At 34.8% G+C, this 26,225-nt stretch overlaps 3 protein-coding genes across 3 annotated transcripts; 2 read left to right on the forward strand and 1 right to left on the reverse strand.

The window, feature by feature from the left end:
- Window positions 1-7,771: 7,771 nt before the first annotated feature.
- LOC101888388 (uncharacterized) lies at window positions 7,772-25,085 on the reverse strand. Its single transcript, XM_059122427.1, has 6 exons — window positions 24,929-25,085; window positions 24,347-24,835; window positions 22,205-22,537; window positions 8,792-8,929; window positions 8,249-8,731; window positions 7,772-8,170 (listed from the first exon to the last, which is right to left on the reverse strand). The coding sequence occupies exons 1-6, from the start codon at window positions 24,986-24,988 to the stop codon at window positions 7,823-7,825; spliced, it is 1,851 nt and encodes a 616-aa protein (XP_058978410.1). The 5' UTR covers window positions 24,989-25,085; the 3' UTR covers window positions 7,772-7,822.
- LOC101900288 (uncharacterized) lies at window positions 14,586-15,839 on the forward strand. The gene is made up of 3 exons (XM_005190923.4): window positions 14,586-14,728; window positions 14,798-15,280; window positions 15,341-15,839. Exons 1-3 carry the CDS (start codon window positions 14,666-14,668, stop codon window positions 15,689-15,691), a joined length of 897 nt encoding a protein of 298 aa, XP_005190980.2. The 5' UTR covers window positions 14,586-14,665; the 3' UTR covers window positions 15,692-15,839.
- On the forward strand, window positions 19,058-20,251 carry LOC109614125 (uncharacterized). The gene is made up of 3 exons (XM_020039423.2): window positions 19,058-19,172; window positions 19,240-19,722; window positions 19,794-20,251. Exons 1-3 carry the CDS (start codon window positions 19,110-19,112, stop codon window positions 20,154-20,156), a joined length of 909 nt encoding a protein of 302 aa, XP_019894982.2. The 5' UTR covers window positions 19,058-19,109; the 3' UTR covers window positions 20,157-20,251.
- Window positions 25,086-26,225: the final 1,140 nt, after the last annotated feature.

The following is a 26,225-nucleotide window of genomic DNA, read 5'->3' on the forward strand; positions in this document are numbered from 1 at the left end:
TAATAATAATAATAATAATAATAATAATAATAATAATAATAATAATAATAATAATAATAATAATAATAATAATAATAATAATAATAATAATAATAATAATAATAAATAAGTAGTTGTACAGCACTGTTGTTGATTTTTCACCACCATATGGCTACAGCAAGTATATATTATTTGATGGGTCTCTTTCAACTACGATTCAAGGCATTTGTAGTCGATCTGGAGGTGTCCGTCCATGCGTCTGATTATCTGTCTGGAAGACGCGCACGAGTATCTAATTTTTTTCCAAACTTAGTTCATCATAATGCTATTATCAAACTTATTTCAAGTTCGGTCGACCATGTCGACACAAGAGGCTATAGTCGTGCGGGCCGACCATGTGATACCCTACAACACTAAAATATCTTCGAAGTATCCTAATCCAAAAGTCGTGAAAAAAAGGCTTTAATTCTGACCCCAATGCTACCCCATGTAATTTCGTGGGGATCGGACGATAATTGCGACAGGCATATAATACCCTCAAAGCATAGTGTTGAGGGGAGTCAAAATTTAGAAAATTTTCTATTTAAAATTGTAAGTCAAATTGAAAAAATAGTATGTAATAAAAAATATGACATAAATTGAAAAAAATGGAACAAAAGATATTCACTTTTTTATTGGTATATTTTTTCGCGATTTTCTTAGATTTTATCCTTTTCTGGCCAGAGACCATTCCGAATTGAGAGGAATTGAAAAAATCAATTTTTTATTAAAATGACTGTAATATGCAAAAATATTAAACCTTTACAATATTTGTTGATCGCTTCCAATATCATGATTTTATCCCGGCGAAGGGAACGGTAAAAAGCTCACTTTTCACCAAAGTCATCATATCAAAAGTTAAAAAGCCATCAATCAGCAAATATTACAAATCTATCAAAGTCTTTCTGCAGTGTAGGTCTATGTTTTGATATAACTGCACATCCAGATATTCGGTAGTTTGATAATTAGTTTGATACTTTTAAACGGAAATGTTTCAAATTTGGAATTTGAAGTTCCGAATGGGTACTACATTCTTCGACAGAAAATTGCTCATACAGGTCCACGTCCTCGTATAGCCCCCATATAGCGGTACCCCCTATATTCGGTATTTGGAAAATTTAACGACATTATTCATCGGAATTGTTTCAAATTTCGTATATGAAGATTGTTATGGGTACTACCGTCCGTGAGAAAAATTGCCTATGCAGGTCCACGCCGTCGTATAGCCCCCTTATAACGATAGTTCCCGATATTCTGTATTTTGATGATTTTAGCTACATAATTCTTCGGAATTGTTTCAGATTTCGTATTTGAAGTCTCTAATGGGTCCTCGTATAGCCCTCATAATTCGGTATTTAGATGATTTTAGCGACATTAATCACCACAATTGTTTCAAGTTTCGTATTTGAATATCGTAATGGGCTATGACAAAAATTGCCCCAATATAACGGTATCTCCCTATATTTTTATTAGTATTTTTATTAGCACTTTGAAATTTTTTTTGTAGACCCATATATAGAAGAGCTACAAACTTCTTTGCCAAATCAAACTTATAAAACCCTCGGCTCATGGGTTATTATTTTTATACCCTACAACACTATGTGTTGGGGGTATTATAAGTTTGATTGGCCCAAAAATTATGTAACACCTCGAAACATTGGTTTCCCACATAGGAAAGTATATATGGATCTTCCTAGCTCGCCGAGCTGAGTCGATCTAGCTATGTATGTCCGTCCGTCCGTCTGTCCGTCTGTCCGTCTGTCCGTCTGTCCATGTTAATTTGTAATCACTCTACAGGTCGCAATTATGGCCCGATCTTCACGAAATTTAGAATGGAGGTGGGACTGGGGTCAGAATAGAACCCTATTTCTTTTGGAGATGATCGCCAAATGTTTAGGGGTTGAAATGGACCAAATACTGAAAAAATGTCAGATTTTGCAGTAGCTATACAGGTCGCAATTATAGACCAATCGACGCGGAATTTCGCATGTAGCTAGAGTTTAGGGCGGGGAAGAAGCCTACCAATTTGGGTGGTCATCGGATAATATTTAGCGGGTAAAATAGACCATATCTTTTGTGTTGAAAAAATTCAAAATTTTTCATTAAACCGCGAATATTTTAAATCCCGGCGAAATCACAAAGCCATGACAAGGTTACTTCTGATCTTCACACTGATGTTAACATCCAACAAAACGGATATATAGCAAAATATGTGTGATATATATGTTTATCAAAGAAGATATGCTTGAAAAATCTCTTATATGTCGAGAACGGCTGAACTGATTTCGAAAGTTCTCATTAGTTTAGAATGGCCTCTTGGCAGGAAAGAAAAAGCGTCTAAAAAATCGCATAAAAATATCTCTCTAAAGATGAAAATATTGATTTTGTAAAATTTTCTCATATTTTTTCAATTTTGTCATATTTTTGGCATATTTTCATTTTGAATTAAACATTTGGTAATATTTCTACAGCTAACAAAACTAAGTAGTTAGGATATCAGGATATCATATACAGATCGCATTTAAGGCCCGATCCTTACGAAATTTTGCATGGAGATAAGATGAGGGTCAGAATAGAAGCCTACTCTTTTTGGAGATGATCGCCATATATTTAGGGGTTGAAATGGACCAAAAAACTGCAAAATTGTCGCCCGATCCTCACGCACATTTGAATGGGGGTTATCGGGCATTACAAAAGCCAAGCAGTTTTGGATGGCCATCCAAAAATATTCAATGTGTGAAATAGTTTGCCAAATTTTGTAGACAAAATACGAAAATGTCGATTCCAGTGACTTTTTGGAGAATTCACAAATACAGGAAAGACGCACTTCTGACTATTTCGTTAACGCTGATTTCGTTGAAGAATATAGTCAAATGTCTGTTTCTCATTTTTTGGGAAATATTGGTTCCAGATCTAGGAAGACCATTTACGTGCAACATCTACCAATAAATTGGAAATGAGCAAATTAGTTTAAGTTGCTATTATTCGAAAATTAGAGAACGAAACCTGATGGTTTTCCTTTATTATTTGTCACAAAATCTTGTGGAATTCTTTCGAGTATCTCGCCTATATCAACTGTATGGTTTATTATAGTGTTGTAGGGTATTCAACGGTCGGCCCCGCTCGACTGTAGCCTTTGCTTACTTGTTTAAATATTAAAATTATAAAACTTATATACAGATAAGGACAATTTTCTGATTTTAAAATATATGGTAATTTTAATATCCTTATTCAAAATTAATATCCTAAAAACTCGGATCATCTTTCACAAAACCATCTGCGTGCAAATATCGGATTAGTCACCAAAACGCATTTTATTTTTTAGATTAAAGTAGCCCTCTACCCGTACAAAGCAGAATGCACGTATGTGCCTTAATTGATCAATTAGCAGAGACACCCTCATGTGTACTATCTTATACTAGATGTCGCCCCAGCCACTTTAAATAATTTGTCGATCATATGAAATAGTAAACAAAGGTATGCTTACCATTCATTTTGTTATCTTTTGTATTTTGTGACAGCAATAAACAAATTGAAAGTATATTTTTTTTGGTAATTTCTATACTGTTAGTAGCACACCCACCATAGCAATCTGTGCAGTTACTATCTCGCCTCTCCCACATAAACACCTGCTTAAATATTGCAAACAAGAATATAATCTCTCATAGTCTTATCAATCTTAATATAGTATATTCCCAAAGAAATTAAAGCTTATCAAAAGTGTTTTTTTTTTATTATATTGTCTTTCTTAAATGTTCCGCCTTGAGATATACTAGTATGTATGTTGGTACGTAATTATATTTATTTTTAGCATTGGGGATACCCTCTGTGCCGGTCTTATCTGTCAAACACCGTTCGACACATTTCTTATCAGATTTTCCATTCTGGGAATTACTTTAAGCAATTTCATTATCAACTGTTGGGGTACCAAGAAAACTCGAATGTCTAGGTCATATATTTTCGAGTTGATTCTTGGAGTTCACCTAAATTGATAACAATCTGAAAAGAAAATAATTAATCATCATTCAATGTGTGTATATTAATTGCGTACTTAATAAAGATTAATTATTTTCCTCGAAATGACAATGTGGGCATTATTTATTATTGATAATAATATTTTGGTAAAACTTTGCAGCAAAAGAAATTATTATGGGCGATTGTTAGAAGACTATGAAAGTAGAGCAAGTAAAAACAAGTAAAAAAGCAGTAAGTTCGACCGTGCTGAACTTTTAATACCCTCCACCATTTGCAATATATGTATTTGGAAATTTTCAAAAAAATAAAATCTGTTAAAAACTTTGTTAAAATCTTTAACATAGAGTATATAGCCGTTATATTGGGGTCTATACGAAGACGTGGACCTGCATACCCAAATTTAGTCATAAGCCATTATAATATTCAAATGCGAAACTTGATAAAAATACGGTGAATAGCTAAAATCATCAAAATCCGAATATAAAAAGGTAACGTCTACCGCCGTTATAATAGATCCTGTGTTGATAGAAATATTCAGATTTAGCAAGTCTCAATGGAATCAGATGTTTATTTCGCGTTTTATGAACTTACTGAGTATTCAAAATTTCGACCTTTTGTGGGGGAGGTAGCAGAAGGAGTGGACCGATATGTCTGAAATTTGAAAACAATCGGACTCTTTCATCACATTTATCAGAGTTGTAGTTATTCAATATTTTGACCCTTTGTGGGGGATACTTGATAGAGTGGACCGCTATTGTCCCTTTTCGCTCCTGACCCAGCATTGACACAAATATTCGGATTTGTAAAGTTGAAGCAAAATCGGGTTATCGTTCCTCTTTCTGTGCAGAAAATATATTTTTTGAAAATTCGACCTTTTGTTGGGGAGGTACCAGAACGAGTGGACCGATATATTTAATCTTACACCAGACCTTGGGTTAATAAAATTATTAGGATGTGTGATATTTGAAAACAACCGGACTCCTACATCACATTTTATAAGAGTTGTAATCATTCAACATTTTGAACCTTTGTGGGGGAGGTACTTGATAGACTGGACCGATATTGTCCATTTTATTCTTTGAAAATTCGACCTTTTGTGAGGGAGGTACCAGAACGAGTGGACCGATATATTTAATCTTAACACCAGACCTTGGGTTAATAAAATTATTAGGATGTGTGATATTTGAAAACAATCGGACTCCTACAGCACATTTTATAAGAGTTGTAATCATTCAAAATTTTTAACCTTTGTGGGGGAAGTACTTGATAGACTGGACCGATATTGTCCATTTTCGCACCTGACCTAGCACGTTTGTCTTTCTGTGCAGATAATATAATTTTTGAAAATTTCAGCCTTTTGAGGGGAGGTACCAGAAGGAGTGGACCAATATTGCCCATCTCCGAACTCCATAAAATATTACTCCTTCGATAGTTATCGTGCGCACGGAAGGATAAACATCGCCAGATCGACTCCAATTGTCCTGAAACGGATTTGGTCCAAAGAGACCTACGGTCTAAAAATGTTATTTCGACTATTCACGTTTTGACCATATCAAACCATATATACCCTCTCTAGCTATATGGCAGAGGGTATAAAAAAGGATCACAAAGATCAAAAAGAAAAGGTGTAATTTTCAACCAAAATAATCATTATATCCTCATCAGAAACATTGCCGAAGACACGATATACCAAAAATTAAAGATTTCATGGAATCTTAATCCAAATGAAAAAAAAAATAAATAAAATATTTGAAAAAGTTTAAGCGGAGGAAGCTTGCCGACCTCTATTTAGATAACTTTTCTGACGTTTAGCTAAGATTAAGACTCTCGATGTATTTTATAACCTATAGTAGAATTTTATGACAAGTAATTTTGTAGAAGATTTTTAACCATATGTTGAGAAACAAAAATACCCTTTTGGTGATTCACTTAAGTGTTTACATTTCTCTTACTGTTATCAGTAGTATTGCTAAAGACACTATGGGAACAGCGGCCAAAAATACTTTTCAGTGCAGATATCAATATGATTCTTTGGTTATGGTACCTTGATGGTGATAAAAATTAAAAATGTGACAAAATGGATATGGTCGATGCATGTTTTGGCATGGTCCCCTTACAACGTACCTCCCGAATAAGGGTTATTTGCCCAATTTTTGTCACATTTTACACTAGATTGTTCTGTTATTTGACATTTTACGTTCTAAAGAGCTAAAAAATAGTCTTACTGAAAATTATTTGGAACGGCCCGCCTTCAGGTAGAGTCCCTCTGTAAAGGTACCTCCAAAAATAGAAGTATTTTTTATACAAATCCCGGGTTGTCCATATTCGACGGACCTTTGGGCCCATTCCAATCGACGAGGCTTGTCCGCAGGCAACATTCTTTGCGTCAATTGAATTTTGTACGGGAACAAATGCAAATCAATGCGAATAATCCGTTGTAAAGTGGACCGAGCCATGCCCAACTGCTGAGAACGGCGTTTTTTGGGATGTTCTTGGGGACCTCTCAACACTGGCTCTTACGGCAGCGATATTCTCGGCCGATCGCCTTGGTCGACTTTTATATGGCCTCTTCGGATTAGAAAGAGCCTTACCAGTCGAAAATTTTTCGTATAAACGCTTAATGGTGTTCTTAGAAGGCGCACTTCTCACATTTTTTAATATTTTAAAAGCACGTTGAGTTTTCACAATTGACTTCTTCTGTTGAATGTAAATTTCTACTATTTCAGAGCGCTGTGTATTGGTTCATGTTAAAAATCTGCTTGGACTGACGGACTGTCATTAAGCGATGTGACATCTCTGTCAAAAGTTATGGCGTTGCCAGATGGGTCCGTCGACTATGGGCAACCCTGTATTAAAATTTTATTAGCTGTGGGTGAAAGATAGTGCCATGGATATCTATTTGTTAACTCTTTAGCCGTTTCCAGTGCAAAGGCCTTAAATTTTTGGACATTAATATTATACCCAGAAGACAATGCAGGCAACATTATTGAACACCCCTCAATTATATCCTTATCAATATTCTATGTCACTAGCACCATAGAACTGACAAAATTGGAGCGAAGTCCCTTCAGTATATTGGGCATAACATACAAATCTGACAAAATCTGAAAGTTAAACTAGCACTTCTTGAATCTTAGGACCATTACTAATGGCGTGAAAAAAAATCACATTTGAGGATTCAGGGGGGAAAACAATTAAAACTTTAACTGAAATCCAATTTTATTTTCAAAATTAATCTTAATGGCAAGTCAGAACACTCACATCGTCTATATTATACACAACTACTAAACACACAAATTACTGCACTAAAAATAAGTCAATACCTTGCTTTTAAATAATTATGCCAAGAATTGTAATTTTAAAATGTATTTAATTTTGTAATACAGATCTATTTTTACTCTTTTTTTTACTGATCCCACTGAAAAAAGCAGCTAACTACATTTTCTCTTTTTTGATGCTATTTTCGAAGTGTCCCGTTAGAATGAAGCCAAGATTATTATGTTTTCTAAAAAGCTTAACCTCTTAAGAGTTCATGTGTACACATTTGACAATAAATATCTGATTTTCATTTTTTGAATTTTGGCCAATGGCAGCGACCACTGTGGATTGGAAGGTATCTTAATTCAAGCGTTTTTGAATAATTGTGGTAGTGGGATAAACTTGCCACCCTTTAGCAGATCTAAACTTTCATAACACCGATTTATATCGATATCTATTTTAAGCTCTACTTTAATGTTATACAGTGTTATCCAACAAAATCAATAATTTCCAAACGCTCTTAATTTATGTGCTTTCAATTTATTTCAATATTTATTAAATAAAATCCCTATTAATTTTCATCGACAATATCCAACATCAGACAATTACCGGTCACTTTTTGTCCATAGAATGGATTGGGCATGGTGGTGTTAGAACGATCGATCAAATAATATGGCATACGTTGCACCTGTTCGCAGTAGAAGCCCTTGGCAATACATTTCGAATTTTCATCCCAACCATTGAGGCAATGGTCGATGAGATCGTTGGCCCGCTGGATATTAGAAACGCTGGTATTTGCAACCCTAAAACTACATTCATGGGCTATTTTAATATAGTATTCGGCTGAACCCAAGGCAGTCTGTAGTTGATTTGAAAAAGTGTCTTGGCTGCTGGCGGTGTAGATATTTGATGCGCTTACCTGTTGGAGCGAATAAATAAGTTATTTATTTTTCATGATTGACATGATTTAAAAAAAATTATGTTTTAATAAACATACCACATCGGCCAAACAACGGGTGTAATTTTCCGGGAATGAGGAATTGAATTTGGTGCGACAGTTAGTTACGCCTTTCTCAAAGGTTCCCGTGTAATAGGTGTCCAGTGAGCGATTGGTCGCCACCATAGTCTGAATTAGGTTATTCGTCCAGGCTAATCCATTCACCATACACTTTTCCATTTCACTACTGGCTGCGGCCAATGAAGGTATCAGCTTGTTATACTTTTCGACACAATCTTTGCTGACATCATTCAAGACAATCCATGGATCCAATTTTTCATTGGCCCGCTCGACGACATTTAAGAGGGACTGTTTGTGAAATTCAATGTCGTTGATGCGGGCTTTGTAAGTGTCAGAGAAGGTGTTGATTCGCAAAGTATTATACCAAAGGTGGAAATTATTTTGATGTCGGACAATTTCGATGTACTCATCGTTGCGTATTACCGAACTATTGCGGGCGGCATAGTGGTTTACAGCAGAAGACTAGAAACATAATTTGAAATAAATAATAGATTTGGGGTTTTCTCGAAATTATTTACTCACCCTTTGAACATTGGCAATAAAAACTATTGCAAGAAATATCAACATTTTTATTTGGGCCATGTTTTTTGCTATGTGCCGTTTACCTTTCTCCCAAATGTTTCCAAATCGAAGTGATATGTTTTCAAATAAAGTTCTCAACTTTTATACTTTTGTGCTTACATTCTCAATTTTGCGATTATTTTCTTACCTGGAAAATAGTTAGCAGGCTTTCTTCCCTGCCGAGAATATGATCGTAAATTATTTTTATAATTTCCAAATTAGGTGAAAGTTATTATCAATTTGACTGGGTGAATTTTTTTGATTAAAATTTATAGCATTTGATAATAATAATTTGATAATACTTACGTTTGGTATGGTAATGGTATTTCAATAGGCAACGGCAGAAATAATAGCATTTTGCACTAGATATAGAAATGAATCACCAAAATAATGTCACTGCTCAAGAACCCAAGAGGGGATTTATGGTTATTTTAACATTTTATTTTAAACTAGCAAGTGCCTGGTACTTCGCCAGGGAAGACTACACCTTATAATTGTAGAGTCGTTCTATTTTGTACTTTTCGTACAATATGTACTATTTCCAAAATCTCTTCCATATTTTAACCACAGACAGCAACAGTGACCTTAATATCAAATTTTGGGTTTCCAGCTCTATCGGTTTACCTAAATCCAATTTGAAACAAACTTAGTACATTTTAGTAAATACATATAAGACTAAATTTCAAAAAATTTCTACATATCCCAATTCTGTACCCCGATTGGCAATTTTATTTTCAATTTTCAGCATACCAGCTACATTGGTTTTTCCAAATCCAAATTTGGTACTATTTAGTACTTTTCGTACAAATATAGAACGCATTTCCAAAACCACCTCCATATCTTAACCACAGACAGCAACAGTGGCCTTAATATCAAATTTTGGGATTGCAGCTCTATCGGTTTACCTAAATTCAAATTGTACCAAATTTAGTACATATAAGTACAAATTTCCAAAAATACCTACATATTCCAATCCTACACTCCGACTGTAATGTTATTTCCAATTTTCAGGATACTAGCTCTATTGGTTCACCCAAACGAAAATTTTACCAATTTTAGTACCATTTAGTACACTTTAGTACAAAATGATCATAGCTACCTACATCATACAGCCCAATAGAAATCTTATTTTTAAATTTCAGGATTCCAACTCTGCCGGCTCACCCAAAATCTGTATTGTTCCAAATTTAGTACCATTTAGTACCTACATACCTCAGCCCAACAATGCAATAGATATCTTATTTCCAAATTTCAGGATTTCAACTCTATTGGTTCCCCCAAAATTAAATTGTTCCAAATTTAGTACTATTTAGTACACATAAGTGCGAATTTCCAAAACTACGTACATTTCTTAGTCCTAGAATTCAATAGTATTCTTATTTCTAAATTTCAGAATTCCAGCTCTATCGGTTCACCTAAATTTGGTAGCATTTATTACGTTTCGTGCACATACACTCCGCCAGAAATGTTAATTTCGAATTGCAGGATTCCAGCTCCACCCGTTCCTCCAAATTCAAATTGTACTAAATTTAGTACCGTTTTGTACTATTCGTATATATGAATACACACTTCCAAAATTTATCCTTACATCGACACTCAACCTTGATTCCCATTCCAAATTTCAAGTTTTTAACTCTAACCGTTCAAAGTACATGCAGGGGAAGCTAAACATTTTGAGATATATTTCGCAAAATTTAATGTGTAGTATTCGCTGTAAAAATTTAATATAATAAAGTTTTTTTTTTTTTTAAGCCAATATTGGATTTTTTTATACCCTCACCAACATGGCTACAAAGGGGGTATATTATTTGATACTGCCAAAACGTGCCTCATCGAAATAACGGTTTTAGACCCTAGGTCTCTTGGGACCAAATCCGCTTTAGGACATTTGGAGTCGACCTAGTGGTGTCCATCTGTCTGTCTGGCTGGTTAACGAACGAGAACTCTCGAAGGGAGTATCTGATTTAATCCAAACTTGGTACATCCAAACTTATATCGGGTTCGGAGACGGCGATTTCGGTTAACCCATTTTTGTACTTTCCCCACAAAAAATAAACACTTTTATATTTTCTATTACTAAACCCAATATAAGAAGAAATTATGTTCAAACTTTGTACATCCCAATATTTGTATCAGAACTAGGTTAAAATGGGCAATATCGGCTTACTCCATCAAGTACCTCCCCACAACAAGCGAAATGATCATCCGATTCCTTTCAAACTCGGTACGACTCAATATTTCTATCAATACAAAATCTGCTGTGAAGTCGGTAGATATCGGTCAACGCATTCTGGTACCTCATCTACAATGGGTAAAAATGTGTGAAAAAATTCTAACCTGTGTAAAATGTGAAATAACAGTCTTATCGTATTCAAATCGCACACATCTCAATATTTTTATTAACAAACTATCTGGTGTGAAGATGGGATATATTGTACATCTCCTTCCGGTACCTCCCCCACAACGTGTCCAAAATTGAATAATTATATCTCTCATAAAATGCGAAATAAGCATCTTAGAAGGAATCCTAAACTTCACAAATTTCAACATGTTGATTATTGGGATAAAGTTTGAATTACATTTTCCATTTTCCTTAAGTGTTGCACGTACCAATATTTTTATCAATACTAAATGAAGTGAAATACTTTGGTCCGCCATCGCGCATGTTCCAACATTTTACAAACATTATCACATATTTCATAAAATGTGAATGTGATTCCTTCGGACACTTTCTCCAAAAAATTAAGTATTAAGAGAGTATAATATACAAAATAACTAAAAATAGCTTAAAAATGTTGACGTTGTAGATAACCTGCGGACTTTAGTTTTGATGATATTAAGGCATTCAATCAATATATATAAAAATCAAAAATAATTTTTTTAAATGTTCGTCCTACCCCGAGTGAGGTTTTTATGCAGAAGAAAATAAAATCTTAATATTTGCCAAAATAATGAAGATATCTGTTTGAAAGTTAGAATACGAGGTACTGTTAACTCTCCCTCCAACCCTAATAATCTATTTAGGTCAGAGGAACTATTTTTTAAATCTATATGTATAAAAATAGTGTAAACAATTATATTGGGGTCTATACGAAGACGTGGAACAGCATAGGCAACTTTTTGCATAGGCCATTACATTATTCAAAGAAATCACCAAAATACCGAATATAGGGAGGTACCGATATAGGGGGGCTATATGAAGACCTGGGCCATCATAGGCTGTAGTAATCATAAGGAACTTCAAATATGAAATTTTAAACAATTCCGGTGAAAAGTGTAGCTAAAATCGTGAAAATACGGAATATAGAGAGGTACTGTTTATATGGGGGCTATACGAAGAACAGTACCCTCATAGACAATTTTATGTCACAGCTTGTAGTACATATTTGGAACTTTAAATACGAATTTTAAAACAATTCCGGTGAAAATTGTACCTAAAATCGTCAAAATACCGAACATAGGGAGTTACCGATATATGAGGGCTATATGTAGACCTAAACATGCAAAAGCAATTCTTTCAAGGGCGTAGTACCCATTAGGAACTTCAAATATGAAAAATGAAATAATTCCGGCGAAAAATGTATCTAAAATCATCAAAATACCGAATATCAGGGGTTATATGAAATCGTGGACCGATATAACCAATCTTCGAACTTGACCTAACATCAGACAAAAGACAAATCAATGAATAATTTTAGCTTCCTATCACATGCTGTTTGGACTCTAGCGTGATTACAACAAACGGACAAACCAACAGACGGACAGGGCTAAATCGGCTTAGAATTTTACGTTGATCAAGAATATATATACTTTGTTAGGTCTAAAATTATTATTTCGATGAATTACAGACGAAACTTAATATACCCTCTATACTATGCATGGTGGCAAATTTGTGGATCGACTGCAGTTGTAGATTAGAAGATTAGTATTTTTCAAAAAGAAAATCTAAACATTTACAGCTTATATTAGGTTCCTAAAAATATGCATTAAACACTAATACTATGGGCCAGCAACGCGGTCCGGGTCTGCTAGTTATTTATAACAAGTAAAAAAGCTGTAAGTTCGGCCGGGCCGAACTTTTAATACCCTCCACCATTTGGTACAAATTTGACAATTTCCAAAAAAAAAAAATTAAATCCGTTAAAAATTCTGTTAAAATCTTAAAAATACCGAATGTCTATACGAGGAAGTGGACCTGCATAGGCAACTTTTGTCATAAGTTCTTACAATATTTAAATGCGAAACTTGAAGAAAAATCTGCCAAAAGCCAAAATCATCAAAATACCGAATATAGGGGGTACCGTTATATGGGGGCTATACGAAGACGTGAACCTGCACAGACAATTTTCTGGCATGGGCTGAAGTATCCATTACGAACTTCACATGCGAAATTTGAAACAATCCCGGTAAATAATGTCGTTAAAATCATCAAAATACCAAATATCGGGGGGTACGGTATATGGGGTCTATACGAAGACGTGGACCTACATGGCCCATTTTTTGTTTTATGCTGCAGTATCTATTACGAACTTCAAATGCCAAATTTGAAACAATTCCGGTGAATAATGTCGCTAAAATCATCAAAATACCGAATATCGGGAGGTACCGTTTTATGGGGGCTATATGATAACTTAGACCTACATGGCCCATTTACGAACTTAACCTGCCTACTGGCAAAATATACATGTGTGCAAAATTTTAGCCTTCTATCTCAATTTTTTCGAAAGATAGCGTGATTACAACAGACAAACAGACGGACATGGCTAAATCATCTTAGAATTTTACGCTGATCAAAAATATATATACTTTGTTGGGTCTGACATGAGTATTTCGAGAAGTTTCAAACGGAATGACAAAATTAATATACCCTCCATAGTATATCAATTGTAATATTATCTCTTAGAGTCGACATATGATGTACGCAGTTTAAACTATATCGGATATTCACTTTAAGTGTAATTTTGCGCTCCAACTATACCAAACTGGCTCGATCGATTCCAACTATTCTAAACTGGATTTCGTTTTAAGGTATATGGAGTCTCATATAATTATTTCTATTAGACACATTTTGGTTGGTTGGTTTGTTGGTGTCCGCTTACAGTGGACATATGATGTGCAGAGTTTGGACTATATAGGTTATCCACTATAAAAGTTATTTTGCTCAACAACTTGACCAAACTGGGTCGGACATGGCTCGTTCGATTTGAAATATTCTAAACAGGATTTCGTTTAAAAGGGATATGGAGTCTTATATCATTATTTCTATTAGATAAATTTTGGTTATATCAAATAATACAAATACATAGGCTAAAGTTATAGAAAATATGCGTTTTCGTTCCTCTGGTTAGAATTTGCCATACACTCCCCGACATAAAAAAATTCCCCAACAGTTAGCATATGTTCGAAGTCATAAACAGATGTGCATCAGGCAATTACCTTTCTTCGATAAGAGATCTACATTAGTTTGTCTAATTGCGAAAAACTCCCGCGTTTTGTTATTATGTCCATAGTTAAAACAATTATTTACCTTAATATTCTGTCAAAGTTAAACATAATAAAAAATGAAAAAAGTGTGTACGATTTCCACTGATAAAAATTTGTATCTTTTTTATGAACAACTTTTCCAAGTAAAGGGTTTATTTCGGTTAAAATTCTGACATTCGTTGATATTTAATTAAAAATTAAAATAAAAAAATAACAAAGAAAAAACAGCACTTGATGATGAAATCAGGAATATGTAATACTCAGATATAAAAACCAGTGCAATTTTACAACAAAAGAACAGTTGGTTTGGAGACATTCGCATAAGGGTGTAAATTAAAAAATTAAATAAAAATGATTTCTGTAAAGAGTTTGGCATTCTTAGCGCTACTGGTTGTGGTTAAGGCCCAACAAAATGTGAGTAAAGTTTTTAAAAAATATTTTCGCACCGACGACGATTTTGAAATTTATGATTTCTACTTTCAGACTGGTCTAATAAATTATTATAACAGTGAAAATAGTTCTTTGATACGCAACGATGAGTATATTGAATCAGTGAGACGTCAAAATGATTTTCATATTTGGTACAATACTCAACAAATTGAAACCTTCCGGAATGGCTATTTGGATCGCATTAATACGATTTCGATTCAGAAAAAATCACTGGCTCAAGAAATTTGTCGTGTCAATGAATATTTAGTGCCCTTGACAGTGCTGAGCGATTTTAGCAGACAATGTGTCCAGAAGTACAAACAATTGATACCCTCAGAAGCTGCGGCCGAAAGTTCGATGGAGCGTTGCATGATAACGGGTCGGGGCCAAGTGAATTCATTGATCACAAATATGATCGCAACCAATCGCAGTTTGAGTAACTATTACGTTGGGAATTTTGAAAAAGGTGTTACCAATTGTCGTACTAAATTTAATACTTCCTATCCGGTAAATTACACCCACTGTTTAGCTGATGTGGTAAGTGAATGGAATTTTCATTTTTTATTGAATAACAAAATATATATCTTCCTTTTACAGGTTTCCGCTTCAAATGCTTACACAATTAGTAATCAGAAGACATTCTCTACACAATTGGAAACAGCCAAGGGTTCATCGAATGTATATGTCAAGCAGGCCCACGAATGTAGTTTTTCAGTTCAAAACAGCACCATAACAAATATTCAACGTGCCACCACACTCATTGACAATTGTCTTAATGACACCGGAGATAAATCTTCCAATTGTCCTAACAAAGGATACTATTGCGAAAACGTTGTTAGCTTACCCTCCTACATGATTGATTACAAGAATCGCACAATGCCGAATCCATTCCTTGGACGCAATGGAACAGAAAAGTGCTTGACGCTGGATATTATGTATGCAGCCTAAAATAGTTTAAAGCAAGAGCCTTGAAAATGTTTAAAGTAATTAAAATAGAATGTGTAGTTCAGAGTAAATTGTTAATGTTTCTTAAAATATTTGAAAACCAGTAAAGAAAGGTCAAAGTCGGTCTGGGCCGACTTTATGATACCCTAAACCACTTTGTATATAGTAGAGCTACATATAACAAATAAACGCTTTTGTGGGGAAATTTTTAGAACTAAAACATACCAAATATAATTGTTTTAAATTCGTATTATTTGTCAAAATCCATCCTATGTGAACTGATATTACTTTTTTTAGGCAATATAAACGTAAAATCGTGTGAAGATATATGTGGGAGCTATATCCAAATCTTACTCGATCTCTATAAAATTTAGCAGAGTTATTTCTGCTGATAGCTGGCACCAAATATGGTTGTTGTGATGAAACATATATATAGGATATACAGGATGAGATAAAAAAACTGCAACAAAGTCAAACGCCATAATTTTTACATTTTTTTTTTTTTAATTTTATTGAATGAAAGCAAAAATGTCGGAAATAGCATCAAATTTTAGAATAAGTTTAGATTTGTTCGAATTGGTCACCTTTGGCACGAATTATGGTCTTCAAACGGCCGATGAAAATGTCACACGCTGCCTGAATGTTGCTCTACGGTATTTTGGCCCGTTCCCGGCGAAGCGCTTTCTTGAGGTGATCGACACTTTGGTAGTTTTTAGTGTCTATCTTGATTTCCAAAATACTCCAGACACAATAGTCCAACGGATTGATATCCGGAGATTTTGGTGGCCATTGTGTGCTGTAAATGAAGCGATGAACCTCAAGTTGTAACCATTTTTGTGGCGCGTGCTGAGTGCGATGGTCCAAGGTCTGCGGCAAAAATTTTTGTGTGCCCAAAACTTTAATTCATCCTCCAGAATATTTTTTTGCGAGCGGAAAGCGACCATCGGCTGTTCTGGCGGCCCACACCATCACCATGGCCGGCGCTTGAGTTCTGGTGGCCAACCGAAGGTGCACATTTTAAGCTGACCTCTTTGGCAAGTACACACGATCATTTTGTTTGTTTACAAACTGCTGGACAACGAATACATCACATCATTGTCTATACATATATGTCCACGTTTCGCTATATTCCACCTAAAGGTGGAGGACATCCACATATTATTTACTTCTTTTAAATTTTAGCGGCATTTTTCAACAAACTTTTTCTTAATGGTTCGGCACGCCCAAACTTAGCTAATTTTGTACATGTTTTAGCTCAACTTGCACTATCTACTGGGGTTTTCCTGTACTTACTTTTTGTTTTGCACAGTGTTTTCTTTTAACAAGCAAAAAAGCAGTAAGTTCAGCCGGATCGAATTTGAATACCTCCACCATTTGGAACGAATTTGAAAATTTTCAAAAAAAAAATTCCTTTATAATTCTTTTAATGTTTTAAAAATACCGAATATAGGGGGTAGTCTATACGAAGATGTGGACCTGCATAGGCAACTTTTTTCAAAGGCCAATAAAATATTCAAATACGAAACTTGAAAAACTCTGATGAACAATGTATCTTAAATCATCACAAAACCGAATATAGGAAGGAACCGATATATGGGGGCTATACGAAGACCTGGACCCGCATAGACTATCTTCTGTCACAGGCTGTAGCATACATTAGGAGCTTCAAATATGAAATTTGAAACAATTCTGGTAAAAAATGTCGCTAAAATCATCAAAATACGGAAGAAATACGGACCTGTACCTTCATATACAATTTTATGTCACAGGCTGTAGTACCTATTCCGAACTTCAATTCCTGTGAATATTGTCAAAATACCGAATATAAGGACGTATCGATATATGACGAAGACCTGGACCCGAATAGGCAATTTTTCTGTCACAGGCTGAAGTACCCATTAGGAACTTCAACTATAAAATTTGAAAAAATTCCGGTGAATAATGTCGCTAAAATCATCAAAATACTATGCGAAGACATGGTCCTGCATACTAATTTTTTAATAACTCTAAATGCGAAATTTAATGTCGAACTCTAAATGCCGTTGTATGAAGGCTGTACAATATCGTGGAGTATATTTTCCAAGGGATAAAATGCTTTGAGAGGACTTCTTGTGTGGATTTTCAGATAATTTCATCATCAAAATAGCGAATATAGGGAGGGATATACGATATCGTGGACCTATATAGACAATACTCTTCCAAGGTGTAAAGTACTCACAAATAACTCCTTGTGTATATTTTCAGACAATTCCATTGAAAAGTTTGACTAAATTCATCAAATTACGGAATATCGGGGGTACCGTTATATGGGGGCTATATGATATTGGGAACCGATATAGCCCATCTTCGAACTTGACCTGCCTGCAGACAAAAGACTTATCTAGAAAAATTTTAGCTTCCTATCTTAATTCGTTTTGACACGGATGAACGGACATGGCTAAATCGTCTTATAATTCTACGCTAATGAAGAAATACTTTTAAAATTATTATTTCGATGAGTTATAAACGAAATGACGAACTTAATATACCCTCCATACTATGTATAAAAAGAAAATATATTTAGAGTCGAAATAGAGATATTTTGGGCACTGCCTTAATTTAGGGGTTGTAATGTCCCATATAACAATATAATGTTTGTTTGGAAATTTTAATTACATTTTTTAACAGGATGGATTATAATATTTTTTTGCGAGCGGAAAGCGACCATCGGCTGTTCTGGCGGCCCACACCATCACCATGGCCGGCGCTTGAGTTCTGGTGGCCAACCGAAGGTGCACATTTTAAGCTGACCTCTTTGGCAAGTACACACGATCATTTTGTTTGTTTACAAACTGCTGGACAACGAATACATCACATCATTGTCTATACATATATGTCCACGTTTCGCTATATTCCACCTAAAGGTGGAGGACATCCACATATTATTTACTTCTTTTTAATTACATTTTTTAACAGGATGGATTATAATTATTCTTTTACAGGTTTTGCTTATGATTTAAGTCTCAATTTCTAGGGTGTTTAATGGCGGCTTTGAACAATAATTTATATTTTCACACGGTGAAGGGAATAAGTTTGAAACAGAAAACTAAACCAATGAACTCAAGACTATTTTCCAACTTTTGTGTCCACAATTAGCAGTTTATTTACATTTCCAACGTTAAACAAAATAAACTTACCAATGGCAAACGTTATAAAGTAGAATAGGGTATAGTTAATAAAAAATAATTATATTTGTACGTTACTTTTTTCAAATTAAATTTTATTTTGTGGATTCAATCCCTTCAATCTTTATAGATATTTACAAAATAACATTGTAAACCTTCAGAGACCAGTGTGTAATACGATTTCAATTTTAGATATAAAAACTAGGGCAATTTTTCTTGAAACCAACAGTTGCTTAGGTGATACCAGTGGCAACAAAATGGTCTTTGTAAAGATTTTCGCATTTTTTGCCCTACTGGTCATTGTGAGGGCTCAGCAAAATGTAAGTAGGACTTTTTAAAACCATCAATGATTCAAGATTATTTTGAATTCCTAATTTTTATTCCCAGACGAATTTAGAAAATTATTACAACAGTCAATATAGTTCGCTCATACGCAACGATGAATACATTGAAGCCGTAAGACGTCAAAATAATTTCCATATTTTAAGTTATGATCAGCAGATCCGGTCGTTCCAAGAAGCCTACTTGGATCGCATTAATTCCATTGTCAACCAACAGAAAGCTCTTGTAAATGAAGTAACGCGTGTCAATGAAAATCTATTTCCCTTGACAGTGCTGAGCGATTTGAGTCGAGAGTGTGTGGAGAAATACAAGCATTTGATACCATCGGAAGCTGCAGCATATAGTGAAATGGAACGTAACCTTGCATGGGGCAGATCGCAATTGTATTACATAACCAATCCGGTGATTGGGACAAATCGCACCTTGAATAACTACTATGTGGGAACTTTCGAAAAAGGCCTTTCCAATTGTCATACGCAATACAATACTACCTATCCTGTAAACTATACCCATTGTCTGGCTGATGTTGTGAGTTTAGGAATCTTTTGAAAAATTAATGTTCTTTGGAAAAGCTAATGCTAAAAAATTTGCCCTTTCAGGTATCCGCCTCAAATTCCTATACTGCGGCCAACCAAAGGACCTTCTCTATACAATTGGAAACAGCCAAGGGTACATCGAATGTCTACGCAAAACAAACCCATGAATGGTGTTTTGCCGTCCAAAATAGTACCATTACAAATTTACAGCGTGCCACCACTTTCATCGACCAGTGCCTACATGAGGCTGAGAAAGAGGGTTCTGGATGTGATAACAAAGGATACTATTGTGAAAATGTCCTTCGTCTGCCATCCTATTTGATTGATTATAAAAATCTTACAATGGTTAATCCGTTCCATGGCCGTAACAATACCGAAAAGTGCTTAACCTTGGACATTTGGTATGGTGCTGCAAAAGCGGTTTAAGCTACATTCAAATACTTTAAACATGTTTAATATTGAAAAATGGAAATTTTCCTACAGTGTAATAAACTGTTTATTTTATGAGAGCATCTAAAAAATGTGTTAATTTATATACATAGGGCTTTTTTACAGTCAGGCCAGTATAACAGTGACGCCCAACGGCGTCAAGCGTCACTATACCGGGTGAGATAAAAAAAATGCAACAAAGTCAAACACCATCATTTTTCAGCTAAACTCTTTGGCACGTAAACACGATAATTTTGTTTGTTTAAAAACCGCTAGACAACGCATGTTTTCTCGTCGGAGAAAACCAAATTCGGCAGTTCACTTTTTGGAATTTCTATTCCTAATTTTAAGGACGTCCGATTTAGATACAATTTATGTTTTTATTATACCCTCAGCCATATGGCTACAGAGGGTATACATAATTTGATACGGACAAAACGTGCATAGTGGAAATAACGGTTTTAGACCCTAGGTCTCTTTAGACCAAATCCGTTACAGAACATTTGGAGTCGATCTAGCGATGTCTGTCTGTCTGGCTGGTGCGCATGATAACTCTCGAAGGGAGTATCCGATTTGGTCCAAACTGTGTACATCGTAATATATTTGTCAAACTTAGATCGAGTTCGGAGGTGGGCAATATCGGTACACTCCTTCTGGTACCTCCCCCACAAAAGGTCGAAATTTGCAAAAAAAAATATATTTTTTGCACAGAAAGAGAAAGGATAATCCGTTTTTGCTCCAACTTTGCAAATCCTAATATTTGCGTCAGTGCTACGTCAGGAGTGAAAATGGATAATATCGGTCCTCTCCATCAAGTACCTCCCCCACAAATGATCAAAATTTTGAATAATTACAACTTTCATAAAATGTGATATAAGAATCCCATTGTCTTCAAATTTCAGACATCCCAATATTTATATAAACTCAAGGTCTGGTGTTAAGATGGAATATATCAGTCCACTTCTTCTGGAACCTCCCCCACAAATGCTCAAAATTGTGAATATCCATGAAGTTTATAAAAAACGAAATCGACATCCGATTCCCTTCCAGACATGGTGCGTCTTAATATTTCCATCACCAAAAATCTCTGATAAATATGGTAGAGATCCGACCATTTCTTTACTACTTCCTCCACATAGGGTTCAAGTTTTTGAAAAACATAACGCCCAAAGAAAGCGAAGCAAGCTTCCAACTTACTTCACAAAATGGACAATGTTCTTTCAGAACCCACTCCATAAAAGGTCAAGAGGGCTGAAGGTATATATCTTTCGGCAAAACCGACCGATACTTTTTTACTTGTTTTTTTTTCTCTATACTTCATAGGTTCAAGAGAAGTAGTTCATCGTCAACTTATATTATGCACCGTTTCTTATAATATTTATATTTAAAGTTTTCTATCGGTCTGGCTGTTACAATTTCTGTGAAAAATAACTGCATCTCAATACCTCACCAGGTGGTAATACGAACTATAAACTTTTTAAATATTTATATTTACTAGTTTATAGCTTCCATATAAAACTGTTAGTAATCCGTTCACATTTCTGATTAAATTTATAGTTCATTTAGAAATTAAACTAAACGATATCATAATTTTTATCTCATACACCCAGTTAAGTGCTGGATCCACAGTAATTTCTCATTTGTTCTGAGAATTTTACACAGAATAGGTGCTCGCAAAAATTGTATGTCTATTTTATAACAAAGTAAACATCAAGTATTGTATTTAAACATATTTATTTGTAATTGGAAGTTTGACTTATTTATTAAAAACTTAACCGATGTTGTTCTATTCAAAAAACTTTTAAATGTTTATGTTGCTAAATACTATGACTTAATTCATTATTTTCTTAAGATTTCCATTGTGTAAGGCAGCCGTTTAACATCTTTTATTGTTTTTATATTCCTTGTACCCAATAGCAAACAAATAAATCTTTGATCCATACAATTTTTTATATTAAAAAAAAAATAATTAAAAATTTTTATTTTAAAACTACACTTCATTTTAAATTCTTAAGCTCAATCTTATAAAAAAATTGACCACCTTAATAAACATCAATCAACAAACAATGTGTCGTCGAATTACGGCCATAGAATGGATTCAACATTGTCGAATTATGATAGTCCACTTGATACTGGGGTAGATAGTAAACATTCTCACAGAATCGTCCCTGACTGCAACGCTCACAATCGTCCAGGCCATGAATACACCGGTTGATCATTAGATTTGCCTCAGCATTCATGGTTATGGTGCGATTTTGAACCGTGTAACTGCAATCCAATGCAGTTTTAATATTCGAATTCGCTGAGCAGTGAGCTGTGTCCATTTGATTGTGGAATTGTTTCAACATCACTCGGGTGTAGGCGGTCACAGCGGAAATCTGAAAATAACAGCAGTTTGAAATAATTAGTACAGAGTTTTACAATTTTCTTTAAAGCTTAATTTAAAATAAAAATATAAAAATTGAACTACATACAGGGTGAGATAAAAAAACTGCAACAAAGTCAAACGCCATAATTGTTACATTTTCCTTTTTTTTTTGTAAATTTCATTGAATGAAAGCAAAAAATGTCGGCAATAGCATCAATTTTTAGAATAAGTTTAGATTTGTTCGAATTGGTCTTTAAAACGGCCAGCTGTTATGGCGGCCCACATCATCACCATGGACGGCGCTTGAGTTCCGGTGGTCAACCGAAGGTGCACATTTACAGCTGACCTCTTTGGCAAGTAAACACGATAATTTTGGGTATTTACAAAGTGCTAGACAACGAATGTTTTCTCATCGGAGAAAACCAAATTCGGCAGTTCACCACTTTCGGCCAAGCGAAGCAACTCTTTAGCTGTTTTGAATCTATTTTTTCTGTTGAGGTGTAAGTTCTTGTTTTCTTTGGAATTTCAATGGCTTTACCCCGAGCTCATTTTTCAATATATGCCGAATTAAATATTTCGACATGTTCAGCTCACGAGTCATTTTTAGCGACTGCGACGCGGGTTTCGATGAAATCGCTTCTTTACTTTTCGAACCATTTCTGATGATGTTGCTGTTTTCTTCCGTCCACTTCCTTGACGTCGGGCTACGCTACCAGTATCACGGTAGCGAGCGATGATACGAGACACAAAAAATTTATTCACATTTAAATGCTGGAGTGCTCTAACGATAGCCACTAGTGGCTATCACGAATAACTTTTTTTCTGGAAAATTCTCACCAAAATGTTTTTTGTACGCTTGTAAACAATATAAGAACAGTTTGAAGTCATGTAGATCCACTTTTTGGTATAGACCTTATACAAGGATAAATACCGACTTCAAGTTTCTTTTCAGTTTAAGTCAAATTTTCCATTTAGTTTCGCCAAATTTAGGTATTTTGAATACAAATGTGCGTGAGGTAGCAGATATAGTCGACCGAAGTATTCAATTTTCAAACTTCATCCAATACAGATACAAATTTTGGTATGGGCAAAATTGCAAGGGAATCGAACACTTATATCCAATTTCATGAGAAATCATAGATTCCATATTCATCTCAGATTTTTGGTTGGTAGAAAAATTTAGATATCGCAAGTTGCAAAGAATCGCTGACTTGTTTCGCATGTTATGTCAGATAAAAGTATTGAAAATCGAGACGCTTTGTGAGGAGGTACCAGAAGGTATACCGATATTGCCCATTTCCGAACTCGGCCTAAGTTTGATAATAATATTACGATATACCAAGTTTGGGCCAAATCGGATACTCTCTTCGGCCGGGCGGAGGGACATCGCTAGATCGACTCCAAATGTCCTGAAACGGATTTGGTCCAAAGAGACTAGGGTTTAAATTCTAGCTCTCTCTAGCCGAATGTCTGCGGGTATAATTAAAAAACGTTCAGCAGGATATACCACCATCGTCACCAAATGAATTTGGCCGTCAGCCAATAATGTCTCTAAACTCAACAATCCGTCTCAGGACGTTTGAAGTCGATCATGCCTTACTTGAGATTTGGAATATCTGTCATGTAAAGGTAGACTGTAATTATCAGCTACATTTTTTTTACCGAAAAAGCTTCTATTTTATAATATGGGATAGAGAAGAGAACGACGGGATTGTTAATATTTTTATAAATTTTGAAGTCACCACCTGTTTTATATTTATTAGCGTATATAGCTTAACTTAACCTACAAAATGAAATGTTTTTCGTTTTAAATACTCACCACTTTGGCAATACATTCCGTATAACTGTTATCCTGTGCCGGATGTTTCGTTGTACATCCCTTAAAATCTTTCTCCATATTATTTTGATAATAATTATATAGATTTGTTTTTGTTGTCGTTGCTGCGCTCACTATATTATTCAATTGATTCTGGGCGGCTGTTATACATGCTTGCACCGCGGTTTTGGTTGCCGCCACTGTTGGTACTTTCGAACGATATTTGGCCACACAATCTTTACTGATATCACTTAAAACCTCCAGCGGATTCAAGTGTTCGTTCGTTTTGATAATATCCGTCACCAACATATCCAATACCAACTGAATAGAACTAAGCCGCTCCGAAAATTGTTTCCTAAAAACATCTATTTCTTTTTCAAAAGCCAAGATGTGATCGGCATATTGGCGGCGATTTAAATCGAGATAATTTTCTGTGCGCAAAACCGAGACATTGTAATTTAAATAATTTCTCATGAAATTTGTGGAGTTGTTCTGAAATGAGAAGGGGGGGAGGGGTAGTGGGAAAGAGTTGTATTTTAATATTTATTTGATTAATTTTAATCACTTTAATTTCAAACAATGTACCAGAGCTTCAATGTTCACAAGTGTGCAGGCCCAAAATACAAAAAGTGTTTTTAAATTCATTGTATCCTCGTATTTGCCTGTTTATTCTGCTTTCAACAAATGTTTGCAATATACTAAATTATTTTTGCGTAAATTCTTGCAATTTATATTTAAGAATGGTTTAGCCACCAACTGTCCAAACAAGACGAACCGAATAAGCTCTACTTTCTTCGAAGTCGTATGGAAACAATGAATTGTGGTTAGGCCAACGAACACTTTGATAGGTCACCGCAGCTTATTTCCTTTTAGTGTGCAGAACTTAAAAAAATACATTTTTTTAGTTTTATCACACAAACATGTTTCTATGGAATAAAGAAAATGACTTCGTACAGGGGGTTCCCATGAACTGTTTGGGAATTTTGCTAAGGAAAATAGGGGATTTTTCTTACAAATGTATTAAATTGAAAATTACATGAGAAAGAGGTCCATTGCTTAAACATGATGAAAAGTCTTGCAATAAGAAGGAACCCACCCAGTGACTCACAAAATACAATTCTTAATTTATTTTCCCAATTTTTAAAAGTCAGTAAAATTTACATTGAAATTCAATGATCAAATTTACGAAACACACTTGATAACATGCAATAATAAATTGTTTTTTTATCTTATACAGTTTTTATCAATTAGATTATCTACGTATGAAAATAGCTAAGTGATAAGTAGGTTACTTACAACCTATATATTGATATATCAATATCCAAAAAAGCCTCTGAATATAAGGGTGAGATAAAAACCTGAAACACAGTCAATTGCCATAATTTTTACATTTTTCTTTTTTAAAATGAAAGCAAAAAATGTCGGAAATAGCATCAACTTTTAGAATAAGTTTAGATTTGTTTGAATTGGTCACATTTGGCACGAATTATGGCCTTCAAACGGCCAGTGAAACTGTCACACGTTGCCTGAATGTTGCTCTGTGGTATTTTGGCCGGCGCAGCGCTTGCTTGAGGTGATCGACACTTTGGTATTTTTTAGTGCCAACCTTGCCTTCCGAAATACTCCAGGCACAATAGTCCTATATATTAGTATCCGGAGATTTTGGTGGGCTGGAAATGAAGCGAGGAACCTCATTTTGTAACCATTCTTGGGAGGCGCGTGCTGATCATCTCAGGTTTCTGTTTAAGAGAAATATTGATTTATAGCAAGTTGTAAAGACTTAACTTGCTTCGCAAGTTATGAGAGTTAAAAGTATTGAAAATTGTGACCCTTTGTGGGTGAGGTACCAGAAGGGGGTCGTAGATATATATCATCTTCACCA

This window comes from Musca domestica, unplaced genomic scaffold (assembly GCF_030504385.1).
Source record: "Musca domestica strain aabys unplaced genomic scaffold, Musca_domestica.polishedcontigs.V.1.1 1, whole genome shotgun sequence".
Classification (NCBI taxonomy): domain Eukaryota; kingdom Metazoa; phylum Arthropoda; class Insecta; order Diptera; family Muscidae; genus Musca; species Musca domestica.